Source organism: Nannospalax galili, unplaced genomic scaffold, assembly GCF_000622305.1.
Source record: "Nannospalax galili isolate Female #2095 unplaced genomic scaffold, S.galili_v1.0 scaffold365, whole genome shotgun sequence".
Taxonomy (NCBI): Eukaryota; Metazoa; Chordata; class Mammalia; order Rodentia; family Spalacidae; genus Nannospalax; species Nannospalax galili.
The window spans coordinates 597,526-613,796 of record NW_008353234.1 but is presented as its reverse complement, the minus strand read 5'-3'; the positions used below and the strand labels follow the sequence as shown (position 1 = coordinate 613,796).

The 16,271-nt window shown below is 45.7% G+C and overlaps 1 protein-coding gene across 1 annotated transcript in view; it reads right to left on the bottom strand.

Moving 5' to 3' along the window:
* Slc16a2 (solute carrier family 16 member 2) overlaps positions 1-15,319 on the bottom strand; it is a 138,389-nt gene extending 123,070 nt beyond the window's left edge. The window contains exon 1 of the mRNA XM_008850471.3: positions 14,707-15,319. Within this exon, the coding sequence (XP_008848693.1) occupies positions 14,707-15,136 (430 nt within the window). The 5' untranslated portion in view covers positions 15,137-15,319. The remainder of the gene's footprint in view (positions 1-14,706) is intronic.
* Positions 15,320-16,271: the final 952 nt, after the last annotated feature.

Below are 16,271 nucleotides of genomic sequence, written 5' to 3'. Positions count from 1 at the left end.
AAATGACGGAATTTTTTTTTTTTTTTTTATCTTCTAAAGCAAACCAGACAAGAAACACAAAAAGAAGCACCATTAACTATTTATGGACAGCAACAAGAATAAATGATAGAATGAATGATTTCTAATCCTAAGGCTGAATTTATCTGCCTTACTCTCTCCACTGCCCAGTGCCAACTCTCTCTCTCTCTCTCTCTCTCTCTCTCTCTCTCTCTCTCTCTCATTTCTCAAAGCATTTTTTGAGGCTCCTTTACAGAGTCTCATTTCTCAGAACGCTGTAAACAAATACATCCTAATCTTAGAATGACCGCACAATTTGGATTGCCTGGGACAATTCCATTTTATGCCTATTGTCTCAGAAAAAATTTAATAGTGTTTTTTCTACATTCAGAGGCATCCAGTTTAGATAAGAAGTGATATGATAACCCTACCTAAAACCTCTGTCACTGTAGCCTCAGGCCTGTTCTCTTCCTGAGAAACCACTTTATCCTCTAATCATGCTTACCTCTTCACCTCCATCACTAGGGATTCATTTTCAGTGTTTTAACCTTGCAAATTAGCAAAGCAATTTGCTGGTCTGCATCCCGCAGACTGAGGGAAGGCTAAAATACTCTATCATTTGATTTGAAAGTTGTTCAACCACCGAAACTCTAGCTGGCCTCAAAGTGGGCACTACTGTTTCTTTTGGTCTCACCACCACTTAATTCCCCAGCTATGTTCTTCCTGCTCATAATCCTCAGTACCCTCACTTCCCCTTCCTTTGCCTCCCCTTCCTTCCTCCTAAAATATTAGGCTCTACTGGCCCCAGGCTCTCTCTGAAGTAAATCTACTCCTTGGTACCACACCCCACACCCTGGGCTTAGAGATCTTTGGAATAACAAGAAGTGACCAAAAAGAGTAGGCAGGGAGGAGGGAGGGAGAGAAGGCAGGAGATAGAGATACTCAACTTCCTTTAGGCTCTGTGACTAATTTTTCATTAGGACTATTACCTAATTTCTCTGAGCTTCAGGGCATGTGGGCCAGTGACTATTTTTGTGGCTGGATTAACTGTGTTTTTTAAAAAATTGAAGATGCTGTCAGCTCTTTGCAAACATGGCTATAAATATACTATGCGGGATGGAGTTATAGTGCTATTCGCAGAGCAACTGGACAAGGATTCATGTTCTCCAGACACGTGGATACCACACACTACAGTTTGGATTTTAGCAGCAGCTGTGCTAATGTGCAAACAAGATGGAGGCAGCAAAGAGGCCCCAGCAAGGGCAAAAGAGATACTACCAGGATGAATTGGGGAATGTATAAACAGTGCCTTCTCAGACTCCTAGAAAACTGCATAGTCTGAAGAGAAGCTGAATTGGTATGGCATGCTTACCTTACATTATGAGGCTGTAAGTATACACACACTTTGGGGGAAGTATGTCAGGAGTTCAGGCTTAAAATCATATATGTGTGTGGAATTTTGTACATAGATGGGGTTGTTTATGCATGTATACATTTTAGATAATGACTCGGTCCACCTATACATATGCATGAGCACATATGCAAATCTGAAATTAACTTATTAATGTGACCATGGCAATAATTTAAGTGGAAGGCTCAAAACAGTTTTCAAAGGATTACCACATCCATTCTGTCATTCGAACTTTATCATACAGCTGTGAGGCAGACATTATGACTTACTACTTTCTCTTTTTTTATATAGAGAGGGAAAGTGAGGCTCAGATTTGGCCAAGATTGTAGATCAGGTAAACAGTAAATCCAGGACTATCTACGCAATGTCAAATCCTGTGCCTTACTCTGTACCACACAACATATGGAGAAATGAGGCAAAAGAGAGTTAAACTTTGAATCCTTATTATGACCTCCCATCACAAGGCCATCTTTTATATCAGTGCCAAAACAAAGTCCATGAAAAAGAAGAGGGCCCCAAGGCCAGTACCAGCCTCTGTTGAACCATGGCCTGGAAAGTAGCCTTGAGGTTTCTATTCCTGTCTGGGAATACCAGCCAGGTCCATTCATGGGACATAGGTGAGGTATGGCCTTCTCCAGCAGTGTTCATTGGTGATACCCTGGAACCTACCAGAACTTTTCTGGGATTAGAGTCTGGAACAATAGATTTGTTTCCTCCCTAGTCTCTCCTGTGACTGTTTGTATATCTTTCTCTTCCTAAAAGGCGTAGGCTCACAACATCCAGTCTGACCGGTTCCACCTGAGCCTTCCATGTTTGAGACATTTTACGAAGAGGGCAGATAGCACAGGCCTGAATGTGAATGGCACCATCCACAGGCAAGACATCAAATAAATCTATCTGGGGTCCCAGTACCTCCCTTACCCAGGCCACCATGTTTCTCCATCTGTTTTGTCATCAGGTCTATGGAAATTTTAGTTTGGGCTATTCTTTCCATAGACAAAATGTAGGTCAAGGTGAAAGCACTGTGACTCTTAAAATGTGCAACTTGTTCACCATCGAGTGGTTAGAAACTAATGACATTGCACAGAGAGCAATGGAGATGCTGATAATGACATCAGGGTTTCTAGGATCACTGACTCAGAATCCCTGGAGTAGTCAGGCCTAGGAGAGGCCTGATCCACTTCATTTTTCTCTGTCATTTCAACATGACCACCAGAACTTTAACTTAACTTGATAATGTTTAGTGTTTCCTGCCAAGTTTTTTTTTTTTAAACTTTCAGGTATTTGTCCTCTCCTGTTTCCAGAAGATGACCATCCTTCCATGTATTATATGATTATATGGGAGGTCCCAAGTGACAAAGAGTTCTTAGAGCTTGGCAGGATAAGCCATTATGAGTGGAATACAGGGCACCCTGCTGTGGATGGAGCTGCTTAGGTGGAGAACTGCTGTTATGTGTAGGTTTGTAAACCACTTGTGATCATTGATTCTTTCCAGATATTATGGATGAGTTAATAGACTAGTCCAGCCTGTGTGGGATGGCCCAACGTGTGGACTGAGCTTGAACTTAGGTACCAATGAATTGAGATTTCATCTAAATGAGAAAAGTATAGATTTACAGGTTTTTCCATCCAGTATTTAGCAATCTAAAAAATGGTTCTTCAGGTCTCTGAAAATTTCAGTCTAGTCCTGGGATTGGCAACATCAGAGCAGCCCAGATAGTACCTTAACAATACTTCTTATCCTCAAATCCTGACTGTAATTGGGCTCACTTAGGATCACATTTGTTCTTTCAGGTTCATCTCTATAGATTCACCAACTGTAGACTACTAAATAGATGACAAGAATGGCAAACATGTATATAAATCTCACCATGTATCAGATGCTGCTCTGAACTAGCTAGTTAGCTAGGACTATAGATAGATATAGATACATAGATAGATAGATAGATAGATAGATGGATACATAGATAGATAGATAGATAGATAAATAGATAGATATAAGCTCATGTCACAACCATATATGGTAGGGGCTTTTGTCATCTTCCTTTTACAAATGAGGAAAGAGAAGTAAAGGAAAGTTTAAAACGTTGTGCAAGGACACACAGCTAGTGAATAATGGAGTCGGGATGTATGCAAAGAGTTTGATTCCAAGTCAGTGTTCACTTCACCTGACTCCATGAGAGAACTCTCAGTGAGAAACCACTCATAAAACACAAAATTTTTTCAATAATAAAACCGACCTGTAATCTGAAAAGTGGTCTTCAAGTGGAGATTATTCAGGAGACATTTCCTGGAACATTGGCTCAGTATATCATAAACACTGATGTATTTTCTCACTTGTATAAGTATACACACATACATACTCACACCCATACATTTTTCTTGTGTCTCTCTTAAAAAATTGTTACATTTATTTATTTATGCCTCACCATGCATGTGAAAGTCAGAGGACACTTTGCAGGAACTGGTTTTCTCCTTCAATCATGTGGGTCCCAGGGATCAAACTCTGATTCTCAGGCTTGATGGCAAGTACTCCTACCTGCTGAACCATCTTAACAGCCCTCTTTGCCTCTCTTGATGGAATTCTCCAAGGAGATGGATAGAGACTATGGGATTGTTACTGTTTCCAAAAGTTGTTCTTACTCTAATTTGTGAAGTTATGTTTCCACTTTCATCAAAGAAGTTCTCTTCTACTCATCACTTCACAATTCCCCATCACCATCACACCCTTGCTCTAAACTTCCCAAAATTTCCTTAGGAAAATATTGGTACAAATTTCTCATTGCATAAGGTGAAAAAATTGAGGTCCAGAAAAAAGAGGAGACTTAGTAAGGTCACAAAGACAGTCACTAACAGAAACAGAACCTCCTTTCCCCTCCTCTCTTCTCTTTTCTTCTCTCTCCCCACTTTCCTCTCTCTTCTCCCCTCCCTTCACTGGGACAGTATTATTCTAGATCTCAGCCACAAGGCCTTAGCTATACCTGGATCTTTCCTTCCATAACTCCCATTTCTATGCCCTTGCCAGTGTGACTCCCAGTTGTTTGAATCATCACAGTACATATACTGACTGTTACCCATGGAGTTAAATTTCAGACTGCTACCAAGCTTAGATAAACTTCTGCCGAGGCAGCTTTCAGAGTGCTCCTACATTCCTGCTCCCGCAGACCATGTTCAGAGACCTGAGTTAGAACCACAGTTTACTCTCAGCTCTGCTAAACATTGATGTATTGACGGTAATCCACTCACTTGCCCTCAGTCTGCATTTCTGCCCCTGTAAAATGGGAATAGGAATCACAGTCTTTTTATGAAGTGAGTTTATCCCTAATAGACACAAACCACACTGACTTTTCATTTTACAGATCCCATCTATGTAGCACTTGATGTGACTTCATTTGACATTGGTACATGATGAGATTCAACTATTTTATTTAACTGTATTCCAAGGATTAACAAAAACTGAGCTGTTAACTGCAATGTGTCCCACTAAGAGAAGATTACTATAACTATGGAACTTAGGATTCACTGGATCCAAAGACCCACTGGGGATCCAGGGAAATACTGAAAGCTGCTGCTACTATGCTCTTCTTTGCCTCAGACCACTTAGAAAAAGTGGCTGGGCAAAGGCTCCTGACATGGAAAAGCAGGTGGTATGGGCTCTGTGGCTGTGCCACAAGCCATTTGTAGGCACCTCATTCTGTGGCCCGATGCCCAGACATCCCCCCGCCCTGTGCCCTTCTCTCCAAATGTCCTGAGTATTTTTCTCTTCTCCTACCCTTCCACCCCACCCCACCCCACCTGCTGGGTAGGGCCTAATGGGGAACAGTGACTCACAGGGCTCCCAGAGGGCAACAAAACCAAAATCAGAGACACAACCAAACTGTCTTAATTTTTGTTCTGAGTTTTTGTTTGGTTTTATTGAAACAGGGTCTTGCTATGCAGCCTAACCTTCTTGAACTTCTGATCCTCCTGCCTCAACTTTCAAGTGCTAGGATTTTAGGCTTGCACCATGATGCCTGGCCACAAATTGTCTAATTCTCATCTCCCATTCTGTCACCTTTGCTCAGTCCTCCACTTAGTTAAACCCTGCATCAAGTTCCAACTCTACCAGTAAATCTCCTCAGATTCTTCTCATCCTCACAGTCTTCTCTCTTACCCCATATCACCACACAAAAATGGTAACATTCAATTTACTACACACATTTTTTCCCACTTAGCAATAACCATAGTTATTTTGAATGTTATGTCTTTTCAAAGAAGTTGTAAACTTCTCTGGATCATCTGGAACTCAGTCCAGCACGCAATAAAGACTTATTTACTTGGATTGAACCAACTCTCACATAACTAGATGGGAATGTATAGGGAGGGCTTATCAGCTTGGATAGAGCTAATACTTAGGAGGCACCAAGTTGTGTTATAAATTGTACATGTCTTGTTTCATTTAATATGCATATCAGTAATGATAGATGTTATTTTATGTGTGAAAAACTTGGAAGTTTTCCAAGAAATTACATACTTTATCATGGACAGCCATATGGTAAAGCATCTGAATCTAGTGCTGCTTGATTGTAAAGCCCATAGTGAAAAATCTGGGACAGGTGACTGTCCATTAGTAAGACCTTGATTAAGTAAATTGTGATATACCCACATAATGAAGTATGATGTGCTTGAAAAAAAAAGAACGAAGGTTTTATGGACTTAATGTGTAATATTTTGAAATTTGAAGGCAAGGTGGAGTGCATTATGGTTCATCATGTGCATTTTAAAAGTATGGGATCCACACAAATGCTTTTACCGATACAGAATAATCCTAGAAGGATGCACCAGATAGGACTGGTAGTCTTGGGGCGAGAAATGGTAGGAGAAAGATAGGTGTAGGAGAGAGAATTTTTACAACTATACCTTTTGAAGTTCATCTCCATTTATTCCACAAAGAAATACATGAGGATAAACTTTGGAAAAGTTCAGGATAAGATGGGAAGCACAATGCCAGTAACTGAATTGAAGAGTACCCAACACGCCAACCCTTACTCCCCACACTCAGTCCTCAGCCTTCTTACAAGCCATCCTCTGCTATAGACAGCCACTCACACCATGGGTTAAGGACACACCTTTCCAGTTCTTGACACCGGGCTGGAGAGACAGCTCGGTCGTTAAGAGCACTGACTGCTCTTGCAGAAGACCTGGGTTCGATTCCCACCACCCACATGGCAGCTAAGAACTTTCCTTAACTCCAGTTCTAGGGGAACTCGACGCCCTCTTCTGACCTCCACAGCATTGCACGACATGGGTGCACTCACATACATGCAGGCAATACACTCATATACATAAAATAAAAATAAAAGGTAAAATTTTTTAAAAAGACACACCTTTCCAGTTCTAAATATGAAAGATAGGAGTGAGAGGATTAGGATTAGTGATCTTCGAAACCTCTTATAAGGAGGAAAGTCTCCTCTTACTTCTCTCTCTCTCTCTCTCTCTCTCTCTCTCTCTCTCTCTCTCTCAAATGCTTTTCCACTGACCTACAACTACAGACCTTCCGTTGAGAAATCAAATAACTGAAAATCACGATACTTGCTTTCAGGGTATTTGAAATATTTTCCTCAAAAAAGGGTTTACAGCTTGTGTTTTGTTATTAGCAATAAAAGAAAAACATACCAGTCATGGTGGTATATGCCTGTAATCCTAGCACTTGAAGGTTGAGACAGGAGGATCATCATGAGTTCAAAGGCAGCCTTGGCTACATAGTATCAGGGCAGCCTGGCCTTCAGCGTAAGGTTCTATCTCAAACAAAACAAAACAAAACAATAACAAACAGTTTCCCTTTCCAACTAGCTGGTCTTAATAGAGACTCCCTAAGTGGCCATTGAAATGCTTGCTCAAAACTGCTATTGCAAACTTGCTTTGTGAAGGTCAAATCCTTCTGTGGGCTCTGTTCTGTGGGTCTATCCTGTTTAAAACACGAGGAAACTGGCCCACTCCAAAGGTGAATACAAAGGAGCAAATCTCCTTCTATGCTTAATGTCCCCTGGCCCAGACCTTCTGACCCTAAATATCCCTTTCCTTCTTCCTCACTACCTGCAAGAGAACAAGGCTCTGCAAGAGACCCTCGGGAGGAAGTGACACTCACCCCCCTTAGCAATTCCTACTGAAAACTCAGTCTTTGACTGAGTGAGGTTTGTGAGCTCTTGCCAAGTGCTGTAAATATTTCCACATGCCTTGTTTCCTTGAATGTATATGACCTGACATCTGGCCCCTCCTCTCCTTGGGCTCTCAAGGAGCTGAGGAACAAAGAAAACACAGTAGTCCCATCCTTAGCTTCAGGACCACAGGTCAAATTGCTGAGGAATCCCACCATGGAGATGGCAAAGAGATGGAGTGGGGAATGAGAGAACTGGAGGAGATATTCAGAGAAACATTTAGACAAAAGCATAGTGACTCCATTTTTAGGGCCTAGGAAAGGATTGATATAATAATAACAATGACCATAATTTACAAAAGTCTTTTACAAACACAGTCACATTTAACCCCTGACAGACCTATCAAATTTGTAAGCTTTGTAGATGAGACTACTGAATCCTAGAAAGCTTATGTGACTTGTTTAGTGCTAAACAACAAAGAAGTAAGTTTCTCTGGCCCTTTCTGGACTCAAGAATTATGATTCTTTGCATACAGACTCAGGGTAGAGCGAGATGGGTGGTTAGAAGATGATACTCTGAATCACAAGTCTGCCCATCCTTTGTTTACTAAGCCCTGTCTTCTTATTCCTTAGCCATAAAGATGGCCACAGACTGCAGGAATGAGAAAACTCCCCAGCATTCTCCCGTGGTAGCACCCCCTACATCTGCACTATGAATTAGATGAGGACAAAAATGGAGGAGTTCTAGCCTCAGACTGTGAAAATCCAAATCTCTGCCATTATTTGCCATATGGTGTTCAGCAAAATACTTAAATTCTGTGCCTCTCTTCATCTACAAAATGGAGGAAAGGAAGAAATGGTATCTACCTGATTAGGCGATTGAGGTTAAAATACATTGGTACATGTAAAGAGTTTAGCATAGTACCTTAAATAGAGTTAATTGCTATCAAATAAATGTCAGCTGTTATCAGTACTTTGCTGCTATTATTATTGGGGTGTTTGGCAGAAATAAGGAGTCAGATGACAAAGAAATCCCACCATGGAATGCGGCAGAGACAGCCATACTAACTACGCTGTGCATATCACATTTCCCCCCAGTGCAGAGGGGGCTAGCAGAGAGTCACCTCCATTCTTCTACCTAGTTCCCTCATACCTGCATGGTGGGCATGGGCCATCAACAGAAGAGTGCTTTTGTTTGTGAGTTCAGTAACTTAAACAAGTGACTGAATCTGTGACCTCAATTTCATAGGCACCATGTTCTAAGCAACTGTTAATTGGCCCAGACAGACATCCATCCACTCAGCTGTACACATACACACAGGTCACATGGGTGCATGCACTTATACTTGCAGCTGAGATAAGAGGGTAGGCAGGTAGGTCCACAGGATAAGTTGGGCAAAGAGCCTGTGCAGGGACTGCTGCTTACTTAGCAACGTTTATCTTCCCTTTTCATCCAGCCTCAGAGAAGCAGGTAAACTTCCTCCTCCTTCCTCTACCTTCCCTGAAGGGATATTTTCCTCTAGTGAGAACTTAAATATCTGTCTTATTCCTTCTCTGACTCCTCTGCAACCAACTGTGCATCTTTTTTGTCTGGCTAGGAAAAAAAAGGTGAACCTCTGAAACTGCTAAAACTCAATCTGGAATTTCTGGAAGTTCAGCTGGCCTATGAGATGGAGAACAATGGCAAAGAGTTGAAGCAAAGGTGATCCAAGTAATGGGAAAAATATATTGAATATTATTAAGACTTCACTGTCTCCTGGGCTGGCATTCTAGGACTATGAAAGAGAAGGTATGAAAATGACCAAAAGGGTTTCACAGCAGCTATCCTACTGCAAAACTCCAGAGGTGATAGTTTCAATATCCTTGAGTGCTCCATAGAAAGTTATCTTTCATTCAAGTTGGAAAAAAAGAGAGAGATGTATGAGTGAGGATGTATGAGTGAGCCTGAGCTATGGAGCTGTGCTTGTGTAATATCCCAAACTGTAACTGTTTTTCTAATTGAGCAGAGGAGAGAGAGAGAGAGAGAGAGAGAGAGAGAGAGAGAGAGAGAAATACCAGGAGGAAGGAAGATGGCATATCTAGCAAATGTGATAAAAATGCACCATGAAAATTGAGGGGATCTGAGCCAACACATGTTTGGGGCAGCCAATTCCATACTTTCCTCTCTCATTGACCCTAGAAATGTGAAAAGTAGAGGATAGGGGTGGGCAAGACTGCCTGGATGAAGAAGTTACATGTCTTCAAGGCAACCAAACAGGCCACATTCTCCACCCTGAAGTAGATGCCAAATGATTTCATATTAGCAGTCATAGCACCCACCTTAGGAGCAGGTGGTTATATGCCACCTAATCCTCTGTCACCCCTAAAGCAAGAGGTCTGGAATAGCAGAAACTGTCTTCCCAATAACATTACCACCTAATAGTAGGTGGTATGCAGAATAAGGGAGAATATGAAGGATGAGGAAAACTTGTAATAAATGTCTTTCTTTTCTTTTTGTCTTTTGAGACAGGGTCTCTCTGTAGCCCTAGCTGGCCTGGAACTCATTATGTAGACCAGGCTGGCCTTGAACTCACAGAGATCTGCCTGCCCCTGCCTCCCGAGTGCTGGGATTAAAGGTGTGCCCCACCACACCCAGCTTGTAACAAATGTTTCTTTTTAGATTTAGACTGAGCTTCACTCCTCAACACTAATAGGAGGGGAAAAGGAGGAGAAAGAGGAGGAGGAAGAAAAGGAGGAGGAGGAAGGGGAGGAAGAGGAAGAGTTGTTTATAATGAGCACTTGAGCCCACTGGGCAGCAAACCAAGGCTCCAGACTTACCCAGCTCCCATCTCCAACAAGCACCTTCCCAGTGCTCTAGCCTCTCATCCTCATTTGTTGCAGCATGAACCAAGGTCACAGACTGGGATTCACTTTTACTCGAGACGAGGCAGAGAAATGACTTGAAAGATGCCCATTCAATGACCCTGTGGCCTGAAGCTCCACAGCCACCTCTGAGCCAACATGATCTTACTCTGAAGGACAGTAGGCAAAAGCCTTCAGTCAAAGTGAGGATAATGACAGATTTACTTAAAAGGTACCTTAATCCAAAAGTCAGCAATTTACTGGTAAACCCAGTGAGACACTGAACCAAGCAGTGAAAAACCCTAAGAGGGAGAGAAGAAAGACCCTCCTACTTCCCTATCTTTCCTACTTCCAACTATCTTTGGAACTCTTTAAAATTTTATTTTATTTTATTTTTTAATTAATTAATTTATATGAGTGTTTTGCCTGGATGTGTGTAAGTGCACCCATGTTGTGCAATGCCCATGGAAGCCAGAAGAAGGGCATTGGATCCTCTGGAACTGAAGTTATAGATGGTTGTTAGCTACCACATGGGTGCTGGGTACAAAACCTGGGTCCTCTGAAAGAACAGTCAGTGCTCTTAAACACTGAGCCATTTCCTCAGCCCCCATCTTTGGAATTCTTGATTCACCTAAAATCAGTGTAGACCAACCATTCTTCCTCCTGCCTAAAAAGTTCTGCTTCCATCAGGGTGGGCAATCAGCCTGAACCATTTTGTACTTCCTTACCATAGCCCATTTTTAAGGAGTGAGAACCCTAGCACACCCTCCCTCCTCAGGAGTTTCCAAGGGCTATGCTTATAAACTTCACAATAAAAATGCCACTCTTCATGTATGGCTTAGTGCTAGACTGGAAGTCAAGGTTGAACCAATTGCACCTTGCTTCTCTTTCCCATAAGACTCCTCTATTGTCCAAAGAAACTATGCTTGGTCTATATTTCTCTCAAAATTGCCTGAATGCCTCCTGTCCTGTTTGATCTTTTTTCTGGACTGAAGGGCTCCCAATTTCCCATAATTTCTGCAAAAGTGTATGTTCACTTCTCTCTTGATCTTTCCCCCTGTTTTTGCTCTAAACCAGACCTTGGTCATTTGCTTCCCTTAAGGAACTTTTCATCTGTCAGTTGTCCCAGGCGTAGGACCCATGGAAAGTTCACTTACCTCAACCCAGGTGAAGAGAGGACACAAAATATACAGCTGGTGCCACACCAGAACTGTGATGTCATAGAATCCAGAAGGACTGTGCTTTACCTGCTATAGGATGGCCTGAATTCCACGTCCCTTCTGCCTGTGCCTTTTTCCTATGCCAGAGACCCTCTAATGTGGAGTTATCCCTCAACCATGAAAACTACCTTTCTCTGGGACTTTGACATCTGCAGAACCTTGGACTCCTTAATCCAATTCACAAAGCATATGGCCATAACAATATTAGGCCTAACCAAAAAGAATTTGGATAGTGGGATAGCTCCAAATATTAAGGTAATAGATTTTAGACATGGTTGTCATATCAGACATTAATTGAAATGGACAATTCAGCCAACCTCCTTGATTGTGCCCCCAGAATGGTTGTTGGCAAATACTGACTGATAAAGGTAGTAGCAAACTACTAAGCTTTTCCCATCTGTTTGATACTCCAGGACTGTGGCACAGGTTGCCAGGAAATTTTATGTAACCTGAAGAAAATGTGTATAGGCAAAAACATTTGGAATCTCAAGATCCAAATGGTGGCTTGGGCCAAGCATGGTGGCACTGACACATAGGACTATAATCCCAGCACTTGGGAGGTTGAGGCAGGAGATTGACACAAGTGTGAAGCTAATGTGGGGTACATAGCAAATTCTAGGCCACCCAGGGCTACATACAAGACCCTGCTTAAAAGACAAATAAATCAAGCCAGGCATGGTGGCCCACGCCTTTAATCCCAGCACTCGGGAGGCAGAGGCAGGTGGATCTCTGTGAGCTCAAGGCCAGCCTGGTCTACATAGTGAGTTCCAGGACAGCTGGGGTTACAGGGAGACCCTGTCTCAAAAAGACCAAAAAAAAAAAAAGAAAAAAGAAAAAAGAAAAATCAATAAACAGTGGCTGAAAGCTGAGGGTCTCAAGAAAAGTAGTGCTGAGGATGAGATTTTCTGTAGGATACAGAATGTAGTTGGGTGTTACCGATTTCCGAAACAAAAACCGAGGTATTCCTGAGAGGCTTAGTATCAAAATTAACTGGTGAAATCAAGATACATCACAACAAGGACCCAAGCCAAAGTATCCTGTGACCCTGGGGACATTCCAAATTCCTTTCAGTAGCTTCCTGACCTATACTCTCCATAATTTAAGTCAGCTCTTCAGTGGACCTGGTATGTGCTCTTATACGTACAAGCCACACCTCTGCATAGACCACAGAACCACCACCCCCTCCAGCTGCACTGTAAGGTATTGACCGGAAAGTCCCAGCCAGCCCTCCCCCTGAGTCCCCTGTGATCACCTGCTTTGAAGTCTGTTCCCCAGCAGTGAACCTCTTCCTGGTAAAATAGTAGTTTTTCCAAGTTTTATAGCTCCTAAGGCTCCAGCTCTAGGGCCTGCATCACGTCACATAAATGTCAGGGCCTAGCTTCAGTTCAGCCTCCACTGGTTCCCTTTAAGTTTCACTTAAATTTTGCCACTGACCCTGAAGGCCACTAGCCTGCCTTCAACCACAGGGAAACTCTCAGCAGGTGCCCCCCCCTCAAGTAACCTAGGCAACAACCTGAGGCCCTAGCCTGACTGCCTTCCCAAGAGCCCCTGAGCTGCATCAAAGCAGGAAAAAGGTGGTCCCAGAGAGGAGTATAGAAGCAGCCTTCCACCCAGAAATTGTTCCATGGAGACCAGGGACCCCTCTGCTCCAGTGTCAGGTGGCCAAGGTTGCTGTAAGAGACTGCCTTTTACAGCCACTGAGCACACTCGAGATTTCTTCACGGTGGGGCCTGTACACTGCAGCTGTGCCAATGGGTCACAAGGTCTGAAGTACAAGGGCCTCAAAGCCCCTTCTGCCAGGCACTCCAGCAAAACTGCAAACTAAAAGCACATGTCCTTGGGAGAGACTTTTTCAAACAGAATCCACAAGTGGGCATCCCAGAATTCAAGGTTCCTATTTCACTTAATAATTCCAAAGTCCCCTCTTTTGGGGTTGGCAAGAGAGAAACCCTCAGCTCCAGGGAAACACTGTGTTCCCCACTTTTCCCAAGTGAACTTGGGGAGGTGGTATGCATGCTTACAGCTATCCTGACACACAGTGAGGAAAGCGGACCTACATGAAGGCATAGAACAAGCCCCCGACTGGGTTCAGAGACCTCTTCTGATACAGAACTGAGTGGCTTCTCCTGTAAAGCCTATCCTGAGATCACTGGAAGGCCGGAGTCTGCACACCTAAGGTCTTGCAGTCACACCTCTGGCAAAAGGGCTATTCCCTCAACCTGGTCCAGTCTTGGGGAAGACTAAGTCGGCCCCAAGGCAAAGCAGGAGTGGCAGGACCTTCATCCCGGCTTCAGGAGGAAAGAGGCACTCAGTGGATAACAGAGGCACAGAGCATGCAGAACGCAGCTGAAGTTTTGGGCACTGCGGAGTGAGCCACAAGGCCCAGCCTGCCCGCCGCTCACCTCTCTGGCAGAGACCAAGTCCCTGCAGCCTTTGAGGCTCGGCCCTCGGGGCATATCGAGCCACTTGCTCCCCTCGAGAGGCAGGAGACCGCCGGGCCTGGCTGGGCAGTAACCACGGGCAGGAAGAGACTCGCGCACACCCCTACTCCACTATTCCCTCCTTTTCTCTCCTGAAGACGCACACGCCTGCCATGTGTTTCAACCTGAACGAAGAGTCAGTCGCCAGGATTCCTGAAGTGGTTTTGACAGAAAACACCCCTACTCTCCCAAAGCAGTAGGGGCTGCTGCAGAGACCCTCCGTTCAAGAGCTTTTCTCTCAGTGCCCGCCCAGCTTTCCAACTCTGTCCTCTTTTCAAGACTTCGTCCTCCCTCCCCCTAAATCTTGCAAATATTTTCCCAAGCACACATGGGCAAAGTACTTTAAACAAATCCAAAAGGTGAGTCTGGGTTTGTCCCAGGGAAAAAGTTCGTTGATTGCCAGTAATCAATGAAGGTCCCAGTTCCCACCCTTGGGACGGCTTGAGTCCAGGTCTCTACTGCTGAGGCTGCCCAGAGCCCCGTAGCCTGCCCTAGCACCGAGTCAGAGGAGGAGTGAAAGGCTCTTTAAAGGGGCGCGGCAGAGCAGGAGGTATGCGCTTGTGGCAGTGGGAGCAGACTCCCTTGCCTAGCATGCCAGGTGGGGCGCGTGGGGCCACTCACCTGCTTGGAACTCCACTTGGCGATTTTTCTCTTTTTCCTCCTCTAGCAGCATGGAGTAGAGGATCCCGACAGAGTTATGGATGCCGAAGATGGAGCCGTTGCACCAGGTGGCTGCAAACACCACTATCCAGCCGAAGCCACCTTCGGGAGGCTGGAAGCCACGCGCGGTGCCTCGGGTCTCCACTGTGGGCGTGGGCTCGGGTTCCTGCACTGGCTCGGGCTCAAACCCCAGCTCTGGCAGGGGTGCAGGGTCCGGTAGGGGCTGGGGCTGGGGCTCAGGCTGAGGCTCCGGCGGGGGCACTGGCACCGGCTCGGGCTCAGGCTCTGGCTGGGGTTCTGGCTCCGGACTACCCACCGACTCCTGCTGTTCCTGGCCTGCCTCCTGCCAGGGCCCCTTGGCTTCCTCGCTCGCCACGTTTGGCAGCGCCATCGCGGCCAGGGGACTGTGGCTTGCTGGAGCTGGAGGAGCCGCTGTGTGGCTGGTACTTGTTTCTGATACTGCTGCTGCTGCCGCCCCTGCCTCTGCCTCCGCCTCCCAGCTCTGCACTCAAGCTGGCCAGCCCGTCCCGCGACAGACGGTCCCTCGAGCCCTCTCCTCCTCCTCCCCCGTCTAACCCCCCTCCTCCTCTCCCCACGTCATCTCTCTCTCCTCCCCCCTCCTCCTCCCTCCCACCTCTTCCTCAACAGGCAGCCGCTACCTCGCTCTTCTCCCCAGCCCTTCCTCCTCCTCTTACCGCCTACCTACCCTCGCCGCCGCTGTCCCCCGCCCCCCAAAAAAACTCCCCTTCCAAACTACGGAACCCTATTCTTGTTCTGATGCCCAGAAGAATTAAATGAGCAAAAAGAGTAGAAACTATCCTGTTACCCTACCTTTTCCTCCCCGCAGGTCCCAGAACCCACAAGGATCAACCCCTAGTGTCCAAGGAAGACCCTGCGGGTGCTTCACGCCCACACCCTCCTTGCTTACAAGCAGCCTGCAGCCGGACTGGCCCTGAGAACCCCAAGACAAGAGCTAGTCCGCAACGGACCCCACCCTGTCCTCGGGAGTCCTTGTGTCCCCACTTGGGCTTGAGGGGGGTGTGTGACCTGGAGGTAACAGCCTGGGCTTCGGACAGAGGGTGGCACAATCTTCTTATGCCCGGGACTCGGCCCCCCTACTGACAGGCGCACCCCCAGAGTCTCCCCTTAACCCGGCCCTTCCGGGCAAATCCCTGGCGGGACTGAGGGGAGGAGGCGGCCCTACAGCGAGGCCCGCCCCTCCGGGCAGTCAATCAGGGCTTTGTTTGCGCCAACCTGGAGCCCAGAGGAGCCACAGAGGGCCGGGTCTGCGCCCGGTCAGGGCAGAGTCTGGGCCAGGGGCTGGGCCAGGAAAGGAGGGAGGTGCAGTGGCACCAGAGGGGGCCGGGCCCAGGCCCTGGCAGGAGCTGGAGCTCATTTCTGGCTCCTTCTGGCTTTCTGTCCCGGAGTTCGGAGCCGGTCCAGGTCGAGTTGCCAGTTCGGTCAAGGGCTGCTCGGTCCCTGACATCCCAGCCAGGCGGGTCCCTTGGGCCTGGGCCGTTGCTTTT